The sequence below is a fragment of the Thalia democratica genome, chromosome 5, assembly GCF_965202585.1.
Source record: "Thalia democratica chromosome 5, ktThaDemo2.hap1.1, whole genome shotgun sequence".
In the NCBI taxonomy this organism is placed as follows: domain Eukaryota; kingdom Metazoa; phylum Chordata; class Thaliacea; order Salpida; family Salpidae; genus Thalia; species Thalia democratica.
In genome coordinates, this window is record NC_139169.1 from 393,409 (window position 1) to 407,435 (window position 14,027).

The following is a 14,027-nucleotide window of genomic DNA, read 5'->3' on the forward strand; positions in this document are numbered from 1 at the left end:
AATGATCATTTAAATCATTTTCGAAAAATATTCTGGTTAAAATATTTTTTAAACCATTATGTATGGTATATTTAAAAATTTATTTGAAAAGTTAGTAGCAACTGAAATTAAAGAGAGAATAATTTTTCTGTGAAATTGTTAAAAAAGGTTCTTATGAAAAAATAGTAAATGATAGACCAACTGAGATTTTTCTAAGTTCTTTAAATGTTTACGTTCATTTTTCTGTTTATATCAAATATGGTATGCATTTTAAAACTATTAATAACATTATCTTGGAAATTATCTAATTCTTTCTAGAAACGATCATAAATAAATATATCAATATACATATTGAATATAGATCTATTGAAACTCCATACATATTGACTAAACTTGAATTTCACAGAGAAGTTATCATAATAAGGACCATTAAACTTATAGATACAAATTAAAATTAAGAAGTTTTAATAACCGAGCTATTTAGACGTGCGAATGTTTTTATTAGAAATACTTCAAGTGTTTTTCATGCTGTCATAACCTGAATAAAATTGGGGTTAAAATAACAAATTTGTTCCAGTATCACTCAGTGTTTGAGATAAACTATATTTTGTTTGCATGTCTATTTTCATCAGTCTTATTGTTTCTTTTTAATACTAATACAAGTTTTCCTGTGCAAAAAGATGCAATTATTTTCTCAGAATTTCCAAATCTAAGAAAAGAATTGCATTTATTTGCAGAAGGTTATAATTAATAAAAAAGCAAAAAATTTGTTTTGTTTTGTCACTTAATATCTGTCATTACTCAATTTTTATTGCTGATGTTTTAAAATTAATTGAATTTGATAACTACGCTGTAATTAAGTGAATGCAAAAAAGATGATTTTGCATTTTTACAATCCTAAATATAAACAGCTAGCACCTGTAATAATAAGTTAACAATTTTGTTAAATTGTAATTACTAACTTTTGTTGAACTTTGTTTTGTTTAATTCAAATTTATAATTATTTATACAGAAAAACTAAAACTACACTTGAATAGAATAAAATACGTTTGTATATCTTTAAGATGTCACATGAATCATTGGAAATAAAGATTGAAAATGGACTAATAATTTTATATTTAAGTTTTATTCACCTTAAATGCAAAATGACCAGATAATTCAAAAGCATTATGAGATTTATTTACAGTTAAGTGCAAACTCTTGTTTTCTATAAAAACAACGATAAATTTCGAATGAACAGTGACGTCATAATTGAAAATTCACCGTGAAATCTCGAAGCACAATGCCCACACCGTGTATAAGATGAGGGCATTGTCATAAGTTATCATCTCCATCACATCGAGTTTTATTTGAAACAATTCAACCATAAATGACACGACACACATAAATTATTTGTAAACATTTAAAATAAATATTCTCATTTAAATTAAATTGAGTGCCAAGAAATCATCGCACGATACTAGAGGAAATTATTTGAAGTTTTTTAAAAGTTATGCTTCAGACTTATCAAAAGTTAGATGTTAATAAATATCGGTACTTAAATTTATTGGATTTTAAAAATCAGAAACATTAAATCAATATTGATAATAAGAATAACTAAAGTGATTAAATAAGAAAAATTGATATGTTAAAAAAATGATTTATAATTTTTTTGATTTTATTTTAGCTATACTCAAATATGTTTCCAAAAATCAGTCAGTTCTAACTGGGGTTTATATTTTGATAAACAAAAAGTTATAAATGTTCACGGTGTTTTCATAATTGTTTTATTATTACAATTTTGGCAAAATTGAAGCATCGGATTACAGCAAATTGTTAAGTATAACTGCAAAAGTTTACATTATAAACCTTGATAGCATAAACAAATTTCAACAACTCCATTGTAAACGAGAGCACAATAGTTTTACATTTGCATGAGTAATATCATTTCCTTCGTTTTAACTTATTGTTAAAGTTGGTATACAGTTTTAATTAAATTGCTGTTGAAATATGTGCTTGTTGAAATGTTGAGCTAGATCATTCAACTAAATGAAATGTGATGTAAGTCATATAATGAGCTGAATTTAAAGATGAAAGTCTCTGTGATGAAGAGCGAATTGTTTGCTCAAATCATCAGTTCGGATTAACATAAACTAATTACAAAAGTAAACAATTTGTAACCTATTCCGCTAACTTGTCATTTAAACTCATTATTTTATTTTTGCTTTATAAACTTAGCAATGAATACCTCAGAATTGTTTAGAAAATAAATAAAGTTAATTTATACACAAAACTATCTGCCAATGCATGTACTTTTATATTTTAAAATAAAAAATTTAAGGAGTAAGTGCATTAATTGGCAGAAAGCTTTAAGTTAATTTAATTTTTATATTTATAAAATAATTTCAACCTCTTTTGCCGATTTGTCATTTCTACTTTGTATTTTCGGCTGGCTTTTTTGCTTCTCTGAGTTCCAGTCAGTTGGTGTCTATAATATTAAAAAAAAGTTTTTTTTTATAAAATATTGATAACTACTAATTTATTTATACCTTAATTAGCTCAATGACCAAAGTATTTTTAAACCTAATTTGATAATAATTTCAAAGAAAGCCTGATTTAAGCAGCATTCAAATACAAAAGCATTGTTCAAATAATAAACCAATTTAAATAATTTATTACTTTTAAGCATATTTAACTAGCGGGTGTAAACTATGCTAAAGTTAATAGTTAATTTTTGATTTAAACTTTAACATAGTTAGTTATAAAAGTCAAATATTAACTGTTTAGGAGACTTACTGACTAGGTTTTAATAGCTTGATACTAATAATTCAAGTTAAAACTTTAATTTATTCTATAAATAATTCAAAAGAGTTAGTTTCTCAGTTTTTCGTCCACAAAGGAATATTATTTTCAACGTTAATGAACAGTGTGTTGCACAGAAAATTCATGTAAAATTTCTGCCCACACAGTAACTCGATATATGAAATCTCAGGAGTTAAATTTTGAAGTGAATTTTTGGCAGACAAATTTGATTATTGCAGGCTGGGGAGTTTAAAACATATGTCCAAATTTGATTACATATAACTGAATTTGTATTTATATTGACTGTAGTACTCTGTTCAAGTTTTACAATTCATTGAAACACTAAAGTATAGAAAGTAGAAGACTGTATGAAGCAATTGCCAAACGTAGCAAGTAATTTAAACCCAGTATAATTAGATACAATTTTCAATTTTAAAGCAGAACTAAACCCGCTTAACTAATGCAATAAATAATGCACTTATTTGAAACTAACAAATGAGTCAATCGGCGTATAAACTATATAATTAATCAATTTATTTGTGCCACATGACTAATAAGGTTTTGCAGTTTACTAAATACATTGAAAGTTGATAAGTTTATGTAAAGATAAAACTCTACATAAAACAATCGAAAAAAATTATAATGAGTAATTTTGTGAGAGTTTTAAACGAATTTTCTATTCAAAATGTGAGCAGAGTGTATGGCTGATTAATTTTTTTCAGATGTAAACTTAATTTTAGCTGGCAAATTGCAACAAAAGCCGATTTATTGTTTCAATTCTGCGCGCACAAAAGTACTTATTGACTTACTGTCAAATGCAGGAAAATTTTATTAAAACAAACAGGACAGTATGAAATTATCTCGCATTTTCAGTGTGACTTTCAGCGAAATTCGAAGTTAATTTGGGGCTGAAACGCGAAATTGGCCGGTTGAAAGCAGCTATTTAAGAGCTGTGACAATAACAACAACTTGTTTTATCGCCACCATTTATGCAGTGATAGTTTTGCTTTTTAAGCTTTTAAGGTGTGTTCAACACTGAAACACTCAAATTTGCTTTGTTTGAACAAATCTCGAGAGTTTTAAACATTTCCTAAGTTTTTATTACAACTTCTTTTTTTTATTGTCGGATTTTTTCCACTATTATTCAGGCCCGGACGTGTTAAACTTGTTGTGAATGAAAATTACAAAGTTTGAGGTTTTTGAATAAGAGTGAAACTTGTTAAGTGGTAAAGCGAGCTCAGTGTAAAAGAAAACAACATTTTCCGTGTTAGTTTAAAAAAACTTCCTTTAAAAAAACTCACAAAAAATTTAAAGGGGGGATGTCAACAAAAAATGAGCTCATAACATGTCAGAAAACGATTATAAAGATTAATCGAAATTCAGCAGTAAAAACATTTTTCACTTTTTAAAATTTTCCAATTTTGTCCGGACGTGTACATTTTAATGGGGAATTTTTTAACAATTCAGCTCAAGTACTATTTGAAAACTAGGATATAAGTCACCTTTTATTAAAAATATTTAAATTATTCAGATTTTGTTAACTACGTATGCGCTTAACAATGTTTTTATTTAAAAGTTAAAACCCTAATAAAAAAAAAAAACAAATTAAATTTTAGTTTTTAAATGATAAAATATTTTTAAAAATTTACTGATAAAAATAAATTTCTAGAATATGCGCTAGTTTTGAACTGTTTATTAAAAAAAAAAATTCAATAAAAAGTAATTTTTTGAGCTGGTGTTAATGGCGAAAAAAACAAATACAAAAAAATTAAAAAAGGGTAAGTAGAGTTTAGGCAGTATTGAATTTAAGAGCACTCAACAAAATGTAGAGTATTTAGTAACATTTGCTACAAACTCAACTTGCTACTTGCTTGCCACTATTTTAGTGTTACTTCCGTTCTTAATGTTTCAAGCAAAAAATTTTCAACTGTCTCTCGTTTATTTTACACTTGATAACTTATCTTGATATTTAATTTAATTATTAACTTCTCAGTCTTGTTTTTAAAGCTTTTCTTATAGGTTTAAAGATTATCACTATTTTATACACCTGAAACAAAAATTTGCCTAAAGACTAATTTCTAGTTTTACAGTTTTTTTATAACTTCAATTTTCTGCAATTTGTTTTATATTTATTGAAAAAAAAAGTTAAAAATAAAGTTATTTGGCACTGGCAGAGGGTTTGAAGTAAAAAGTATTTATTTAAATAAAGTTTTTTCTGTCATTATCAACAATAAACTTGGCTATAATTTTTCTAATATTTTTTGTAAACCAAGAATGAAACTGATATTTTATACGTATATTTGTGATTGACAATGGAAATTAAGTATTAAAAAAACTAAGGGCGACTTAATCCTGCTCATTTAAGTTCAATGTATGGAAATATTTTGAAGAATTAACGGTTAATTAACTTTTTAAAGTTTAACCTTATTGATTTACAGTTGGAAAATACAACATATTATATGAATAAATTATTGCATCAGACTTTTTTAAATAATATTTTTAAGTTTTTTTTTTTAAGTTTTTTTAAAACTTTTGACCCTTGATAAAAAACAAAATAAATATTTACTACTAACAGAAAAGATTAAGGTAAATATTTATTTTGTTAAAACTTTAATTTTAAAAATGCTTCCTTGAATACACTGTTGTGGGAATTGATTGTTGTAATTTCAAAAAGGAAAATGAATCATGAAGTAATTTAGCTTAAAACACTGAAAACTGCTTAAACTAATTATTGCAACTTTTTCCTGAAACTTTATATAATTTTCCAGTGTTTTTTTAACAATTATTTTTGAAAAAATAAGTATAGTTTAACACCTATTTTAATAACATAATATTTTATTACTTTTCAGTATAAGAGTAATATCAACTGTAATATAGTTTAAAACAGTAAATATTTTTATACATATGCTTTATATTGCATTTTATTCTTACACCTACGCTAGAAATAACGATAAAGAGAAAATTTTTTATTGTTTTGTTTTTACAAATGTATTAAGAAAAGTTTCAGGATGTAAGCAATTTTATTTTTTAGTAAAAATAAAATTGTCAAATGCTAGATCATACTATTAACTTCTTTATTTTGAAAAAAGTAAAATTTTCAATTGTAACAGAAGTTATTTAAAAAAAATACTCTTAAGTTTTTTTTTGTATTTACAGGCCACTATAAAACTTTTGAAACCTTTATACTAACTACCTTAATTTAATAACTTTTTCCATGTAGATGAACTAACCTATTTTTGAAATAAAAATATTGTGTAAAATTTATAAGATATTTTGCAAACTTGTGTGGACTTGTCCCTTGTGAGGAGACCCTGATGTTGCACGGACTGACTGGACAGCTCCCTGGGCCACTGACCAATGAGGTAGGGGGTGGTAATGTTGTCATGGTGATTGGACGAGCTCCTTCTGATGCTTGGTGATGGCGACCTTCTGTTTGTTACTAAAAAAAATATTCATAATAGTAACATGCTCAATTCAAAAGTTCATCATTTCAAAGAACTTTTTAATAATAAATAATAATAAATATACTTTTATTACTTTGATTAACTTTGTGAAAACCATTTCAAATCACATTGAAACTATTTAAATTATTTAGTAAGTTAACTGATTTTCACAATTTTTTTGTAATCTGTAAAAATTCAATCAGGTAAACCTGATAAAAGTTGAGTTCTAAATATCTGCTACTTCAAAACCTTGATAGAATTATACCTTTATTTATTATACATAAATTAGAAGGTGGAATTTATTTCAATTAACCCGAAACTCGCGCTAGACACCAGTTAATTAATATTGATGTAAATTTTACAATATTGACACTTGTTCGTTATTACTAATAAATATTAATAAAATAAAATTCAAAAGATCATATTTCTTGCATGTAAAGTCATGAGAGACTTTATTACGGCCAAATAATTTAATTAAGCTATATTTGCATTTAATTAGGACTAATATAATGTTTGTCTTGTTTTAGCTATCCAGAATATATTCTATCAATATAAAAATATTTCAATGTAATTTGCAACATTTTCAAGAACAAACTCTTTAGAAAACTAATCGTTTCAAGAGCTTAATTATTTATAAACTAACTTAGTAATAACTAGCTATAATAGTCCAATTTAAAAGTACAGAAAAAGCTTAAGAGAATCTATTATTTATTTTAAATAATTAATGTTTGTTTACTTTAGTTAAAATTTAAAAATTCCCTCAAAAGTCCTGCCAGCATGAAAAATGTTTCCTGGGTAGTCGAGCCTGGGAAAATAACTGTTTGTTTATTTGAAATTGTCCTATTTATATTTGGCTGTTTACACTTTAATTATTTATGGATAAGTAAGATGAAAAGTTACATTGGAAATCAGAAATTAGTCTAAATTTTATTTATTTCCTTCTCAATACAAAACATTCACAACATTTTGAATTTTTCTACAATTTTAGTCATTGAATTAAAGTTAATATTCTATTAGTAGAATTGACGCAAGAAGAATTAAATATTTATCAAAATAAACTTTTACCGAACTTATCATCAAAAAAAAACCCCTTTACTTATTCCAACAATCAATAAATTTAATAATAGTATACCATCACATGCTTTTTAGTTTTTCTTAAACCGTAAAATATATTAATTTTACGTTTACTCAAGCAACATTGGAAAGATAACACAGACATAAAAAGATTATCTTTTATTTTCAAAACATTTAACCACATTTTTATATAAAAATAGCTTTCAAGGGCAAAATAATGATAGTAAGGTAAAATAAAACCTTGTATAAATATTATCTTAACTTATCTTTAGTAATCAATTTATTGAAAAAAATATATATTCTAACAATCGATATAATATAACTTATATAAATGCTATAAAAATATAATTCTAGTGTAAAAACAGCTTTTCATTTTTGTATTATTTTGCTTATGCAAAAAAAAACTTTATTATATGTTTTGTAAGTAAAACTGAGATATTATTTCATTTATACTTGTTTTTTTTTTCAGCACTAAATTCAGTTGAGAGCAAGTAGATTATATTATTACGATGACATATTAAACACAAGTGTATATAATTAGCCAACAGCAGCATGATTTATTGATTGAATGTCCGTTTACTCTATTCTCTATTTGCTGCTTAAGTTTTAACATGTTTGTTTGTATTTTCTGAATTCATTTCAAGTAAAAACATATTTCACATCAGTTTTAGTATAAGTACTTATGTTCATACTTTAGTTAAATAAATACTTTATTTCATTGTACTTGTAATATCTTGTATTACAATATTTTGTAGATATTACAAGTTTTCACTGTTTAATGACAGTTAATTGCAGCTAAAAGTTTATTACTAATTTCAAATAAAAAAACTTTAAAATATATTTTTCTAGTTTCAATTTAACCACTTTTCATTATGTAAGCTCGCACTTTTACCTTTTCAAATATAGACTCAAAATAAAATTTGATTTATATGTTGCCATCTGCTGAGTACAAATTACATTGTTACTTGTGTGTGCTTTTGTACTTAAAATTTGATAAAAATTAATGTTTGCCTTCTAAATAAAAGATTAAACAAGCAAGTAAAAGCTTTTTTGTCTTGATTGTTTGAACTAGTATGTATAAAGTGAGCTTTCAATAAGAATATTAGCTTTTAGTAAATAAAATAACCCTGAATTGGTTATTTTATTGATAGTTTAGCGCATGAGTATTTTCTCCTGGCTGAAACGTGGCAAATAGTCACAATTTTGTCAAAAATTTCCGTTTTAAAACCCACTATCTGCATGACGCTTTAAAAAAAATCCAATTTTTTGGGAAGCTTTTTGAGAGTAAAAACTGATAAATAACAACCAAGACTACTATAGGTACAAACATAACATTAAATTTGAAAATAAAAAGGTTCTTCCTAAAATTCAAAGTTCAATAACATAATATTTCTTAAATTAAAAGTAAAAAAGTGGATTGTAGTTAATTGTCATAAAAAAGGACCTCTACTAACACAGAAATCGAATATAAAAGTTATACAAAAGAATATAAAAGTTTATAGATTTTTTTTAATAAAGAAGTTTCAAATTCTTGCCGTCACTAACATTAATTTTCAAATTACAAAAATATAAACTTTAATTTTAACTGTAATGCATACAAAATTTAATTTTACTAAAAACACCATAGCTACTTAAAATTTTCATTTGAAAAAAATGTAATTTATTTTATTTTCAAGCCGAAAGACTTACACTTTTATTCTTAATTTAAGAGGAATTTTATTGAAGTGAACAGACACATGCGAAAGCACAACGTAATTTTTGACAGCCGAATCAAAATAATTTGAAATTAATTATTGCGTCGCAGGGCATAAGAATTAGAAAGAATTTTTTTAATTCAGGATATTTCGTGAAAGTTCTGATTCAATTACAATGAGCCATTGTCAGTTTATTGTCATTGAAGCTTGTTTGTGTTATAAAAATAAAATTTTGATAAAAACAGTGGAAATGTTGGTGGATTTCTTAGAACTGTGAAATTAATTATTGGAAAAAATGTTTTTGAAACATATCAATAACAAAAAAATTCAAGTTCTTTTAATTTTATGGTGGATTTATTTTAATGTAAAGTTTAGCTCAGTTCTTATTGTCAATTCAAATAAATTAAGCTTTTTGAATGTAAATTTCTCAGAAAGTCAGATCATAAATTAATATGAGAGTTGCAACAATAAAAATAATCAGATTGAGAAATAATAAAACAATAATTTCAAGTTGTCAAAGTGAGTCAGCATAAATAATTCAGGCAACAATATGTTTTTTGAGATTTTGAAATGAAGTTTATATGTGCATGTTAGTGCAATGTACAGATGTAGATTTATTTACCGACAATCAAAACAATGTCAAACAGTGAATTTGCTTGGACTTCAGGGTATAAACACACAAACATCAATTGGTGAAATTTGATGGAATACTTATCTTGATTTCAAACTCTCTACACAACAATGGGTCTATTCATAAACTTTTTATAAGAATTATTTGTCATCTACAAATAAAAATATAAACTAAATTTAGTTTTTAGAGTCAATTTTTTTTTAATACTTTAAAAACCTGACTCATAATAACACAAATTTTAACAAAATTTTAAGTTTTTTTTCTGAGGAAATTTTAATTTAAATTTAATATAATATTGTTACTGAAACATTTTATATGTAAATAAGTTTGTTTAGTAGCAGAAGGTAATCACCACCTGAGAGGTGAAAACTTTTTATTTTGTAAATCGCAACAACGGTCTACTTGGCAGCTGCCCATTATAAATGTACAAAAGATTCTTTGATCAAAAAATTTTGATATTGTCAGTGATATTACCCTGGCTCACATATGTTTGGAATTAAGCTCAATCAAAACAAAACACTCACATAATTTGAAGGTAACAGTTCAAAAAATTCAAAAAAAAATTTAATCATGTTGTTCTAATTTCAACAACTCACGTTAAATACTTTAGGGCAAAAGTTAACTTATAACAGTTTACAAAAAATATAGTAAAAAGTGTTTAAAATGTTAAAAGTTAATTGAATTTTTAGGTCAAGTTCTTAACTAAGTCATGTTACTTTCGCGTAACACGATTTAAAGAGTGGATATTTGACAAACATTAAAAACATCCATGTTCTAATGGATATCAACAAACAGCAGAAACATGAAATTTAAAATAATTTTTTATCTCCTTTCAAACGTCACACACATAAGCGTGGTAGATATTATCGTAAATTGTTTTTTATTTTAAATTTTCATCACTTTTTATGCCATCTGCCAATGGACGCACTTTTTTTTTCCACAGTCTTTCAAAGCCAGAAAAAAAGAAGTGCGTCCATTGGATGAATATATTACTATTTGTATAAAATTTTCATGAACAAAAAGTTGTTTGTAACCTTTCAAGAGATTATTGTGCGAATTGCCAAGCCTGTTTTATACTTCTTTTTTCGGCTTAAAGCGTTTTAAAGCGACGAATGTTAAACACCGAATTGTGAAAACATATACACCTTAAACAACGTTCAACCTTAAGCATGCCTTTTAATTATTTATTAAAATTTTATTTTTCTAAGCCGAATAGCTGGCATAAGAGCGAGCTTTTAAAAGGTATTTTTCGTCAACCACACTCCAAAGAGGCTGAAAGAAAGTTGATAAAAACACGAAATGATGTGGAAATATTTTCATAAGAAAAGTTGCATCCTGTTTTATATCATACAACTTGCATCACAACACGACTTTTGAAGGGAAAATCATTAAAAGGTTGCTTGTGCGTAATAGCAAGATGGCAATACACACACACACGAGCGTTAAGGGAATGTTAAGTGCCGTGCTTCTGGCACAAACATCAATAAAAACAATAAGAAGGTGCATATTGTGTGCAATAAAGGCTCACATTATCTTAAAACATGTAAATTTTTACCTCAACTTTTAAACCTAGCTTCCAAGTTCAACCCAAAGCAATTTTTCAAATACAAAGAACCTTTTTGTCCATGCAAGTTTAGTACAAATATTTTTTGAAAAATTTAAAAAAAAGTATTCAAGATTTTTAATTGGCATATGGCTATTTTTCGAAGGACATAATTTAGCCATAATCCAAAATTTTAAGTCCAAGTAAAGCAAAAATAAAATATATTTTCCAGCTGCCTTTAAAAAGCTACTGATTCGCGCTTTCTTAACAAAAAAAAAACTTCTTTTAAAGCTTTTAAAGTAATTTTTGATAATCATGTTAGTTTAGCGTGTTATTTTCTGTTACATGTGCCCAACTAAAAGCAGGCTTACAAGGCAGGAAAGCAGTGCTTATAATCAATTACAAGTGAAAGAAAATCCAATTGAATGTTGTTGGCAAATAGCAGCAAATATTGTAGAGAATTGAAAACATTTTACTACAGATAATGTGGTCAACCTCAGCCGAGCTACATATCTTACAAATACTATGCACTGAATTACTCAACGTTTTTACCTTTCAGTTTCTATAAATTGCCTTTTTAATTATTAAAATTCAAAAATTTTGACCTTTAGAGTTTATTAATATAAATTTTCACTTAATTAGCTACTAAAACTTAAAATTTATATTTTTTTAGCTGCTACAAGTTTAATTTTTATCTCTTTATGTTTAAAACTTTACAGATTACTTTGTTGTGTAAAACCAACAAATAATAACCATAAATTTTACATGTTAATTTATGCCACCCTCTTTTAAAAACTAAAAAACCATCCACAAAACTGTTTTTTTGTAACTTTTCACAGAAAATATTGGTTCTATTTGTTTTTGAACCATAAACAACTTCAATATTAAACAAATGAAAATTATTTATTACATAAATTTGCCGTTGTGTTTTACATGGCATTTATGTATGTATTTCTACTAAATAGCAGCATATTATTTATAATTATTTGCTTCTACAAAAACTTCGTGTTCAGAATAGATTGTATTTCAGTGTTTATAATATCATAACTACAAATATTGATATGTTTACAAAGTACTCACTATAATTTGTGTGTCTTCTTTTAAGTTTTGCATAAAAACAATACAAATAACAAAATAAATACTATCATGTCAGCTTATATGTTTGAACAATTCGCTTGGACTTTTATGTTGTCATCATAATGAGATTAAGGAAAATTTAATATTAAAAAATTATATTACTTAGTAGTTTTTACAAAAAACATTATACTTATGCACACATTTTTAGAATTAAATTTAAACATAAAACACTTAAATTATTATTTTTTATTTTAAAAAAACTTTATTTAAATTTAAATATACATCATTTAAATTAATTTCCTTAATTGTTTAAAACAATTTACTTTTTATACAAACTTCAATCTAACAGTGTGTCAATAATAGGATTATGGTTTTATAAAGGCTTGTTTTACAACAAATTAAAATTTGTTTGATTTTCGTTTTAACATACAAAAGTTTAAGTTTAATTTATTTTTCATATTAAACTGAAATTTAAATATTTTATTATACAATTGATATTAAATGTAAATTTATTGGCATACAAATGCTTCTATTTGTGTAAAATGTAGCTTATTATGTTTAAAAAAAACATATCTAAATAACAACTGGATGAAACAATATTTAAATTTATTTTAAAGTGAGAAACTACTGATAACTATTTTTTACAAAATTAAAATCAAGTATAATAAACTCTGTGTTATTAAGGTATTCGACTTCAAATTTTCATCTTAGACTTGTATAGCTATTAAAAGTGAATAGTATTTTATAATTCTACTAAGTACATCATATTTTTCCCTTATTTATTGTGTGTTTTTATGTTTAATTAACTTTTAGTGATATTTAAACAATTCAAGTGCTTCTGTTAACATTGATAATATGAACAAACCTTTTACAATGGGTGAGTTTCTTTCACTCCTGCTGTCTTGCACTGACGGAGACTGCCTGGAATCTGGTGAAGTGGCCCACCTGTGTCTCATCCTTGCATCAGAAGAAGATCTTCCGTGAGTCAAGCTCCTGTGAGGATCTGATCCGTTCCTTGGAGTCGGTGATGAACATGGAGATCTCCGAACAGGCGATTGTGATAACAACTATTAATTATTTTTAAATTAAACTTTGTGTTAAAGTTGTGAAATAGTTTACTTTTACTCCAAATTAAATTTATACCTTACAAAACTATTTATTTAAGTTTAACATTATTTCTTAAATACAAAAAAAAATTTAAAGTGCTTAACAAAATATTTGAATCAGATAATTAAACCAGTACAAAATGCTGTAGAATATTTATTATAAAACCTGGTAGGGCTGTGTAGCCCGCATTGGCTGGACTCTTCCCATTTTCTGTTTCGGCTTGGACATTTTCACAATTATATTAAAACTATGAATCTACCTGTTACATGTTTGTTGTCAGTACAAAAAGTAAAACTAAAGCTTTCAATTTAACATGTAACTTAAAAAAAACCTATGTGACATAAAGTTTTGATTAAATTTTCCCTAGTAAGTTTATATTTCTTATAAATACAAAAAGTAAAACTAAAACCAAAAAGATTTCTCTGAATAAACATTTGCATTAAAATCAATACTTGAACAAGAAAATTGAAAAGTTAAAATTTAATTGTAAACTTTTATTATAAACAGAACCAGTTTATAATTATTTATAAAAACTAGTTTAAAATATTAGTATTTTAAAACAATTAATTCAATCTCTTAATAAATATAAAACACTTTTTTAAAATGTATGAAGAATAAATTTTTCATCTGTGTATTTTGTACACCATGTACTGTTTATACAATAAACAATTATTATGAACTGCCCTTCAGTGTTTTAT

The 14,027-nt window shown here is 25.5% G+C and overlaps 1 protein-coding gene across 1 annotated transcript in view; it reads right to left on the bottom strand.

The window, feature by feature from the left end:
* The window catches only part of LOC145835856 (glucocorticoid-induced transcript 1 protein-like), a 30,716-nt gene extending 17,132 nt beyond the window's left edge, over positions 1–13,584 (bottom strand). The window contains exons 1-4 of the mRNA XM_082943595.1: positions 13,495–13,584; positions 13,088–13,289; positions 6,042–6,199; positions 2,369–2,446 (exon numbers count right to left, since the gene is read on the bottom strand). Coding sequence (XP_082799721.1) covers positions 2,369–2,446; positions 6,042–6,199; positions 13,088–13,289; positions 13,495–13,557 — 501 coding nt within the window. The 5' untranslated portion in view covers positions 13,558–13,584. The remainder of the gene's footprint in view (positions 1–2,368; positions 2,447–6,041; positions 6,200–13,087; positions 13,290–13,494) is intronic.
* Between the last annotated feature and the right edge of the window lie 443 nt (positions 13,585–14,027).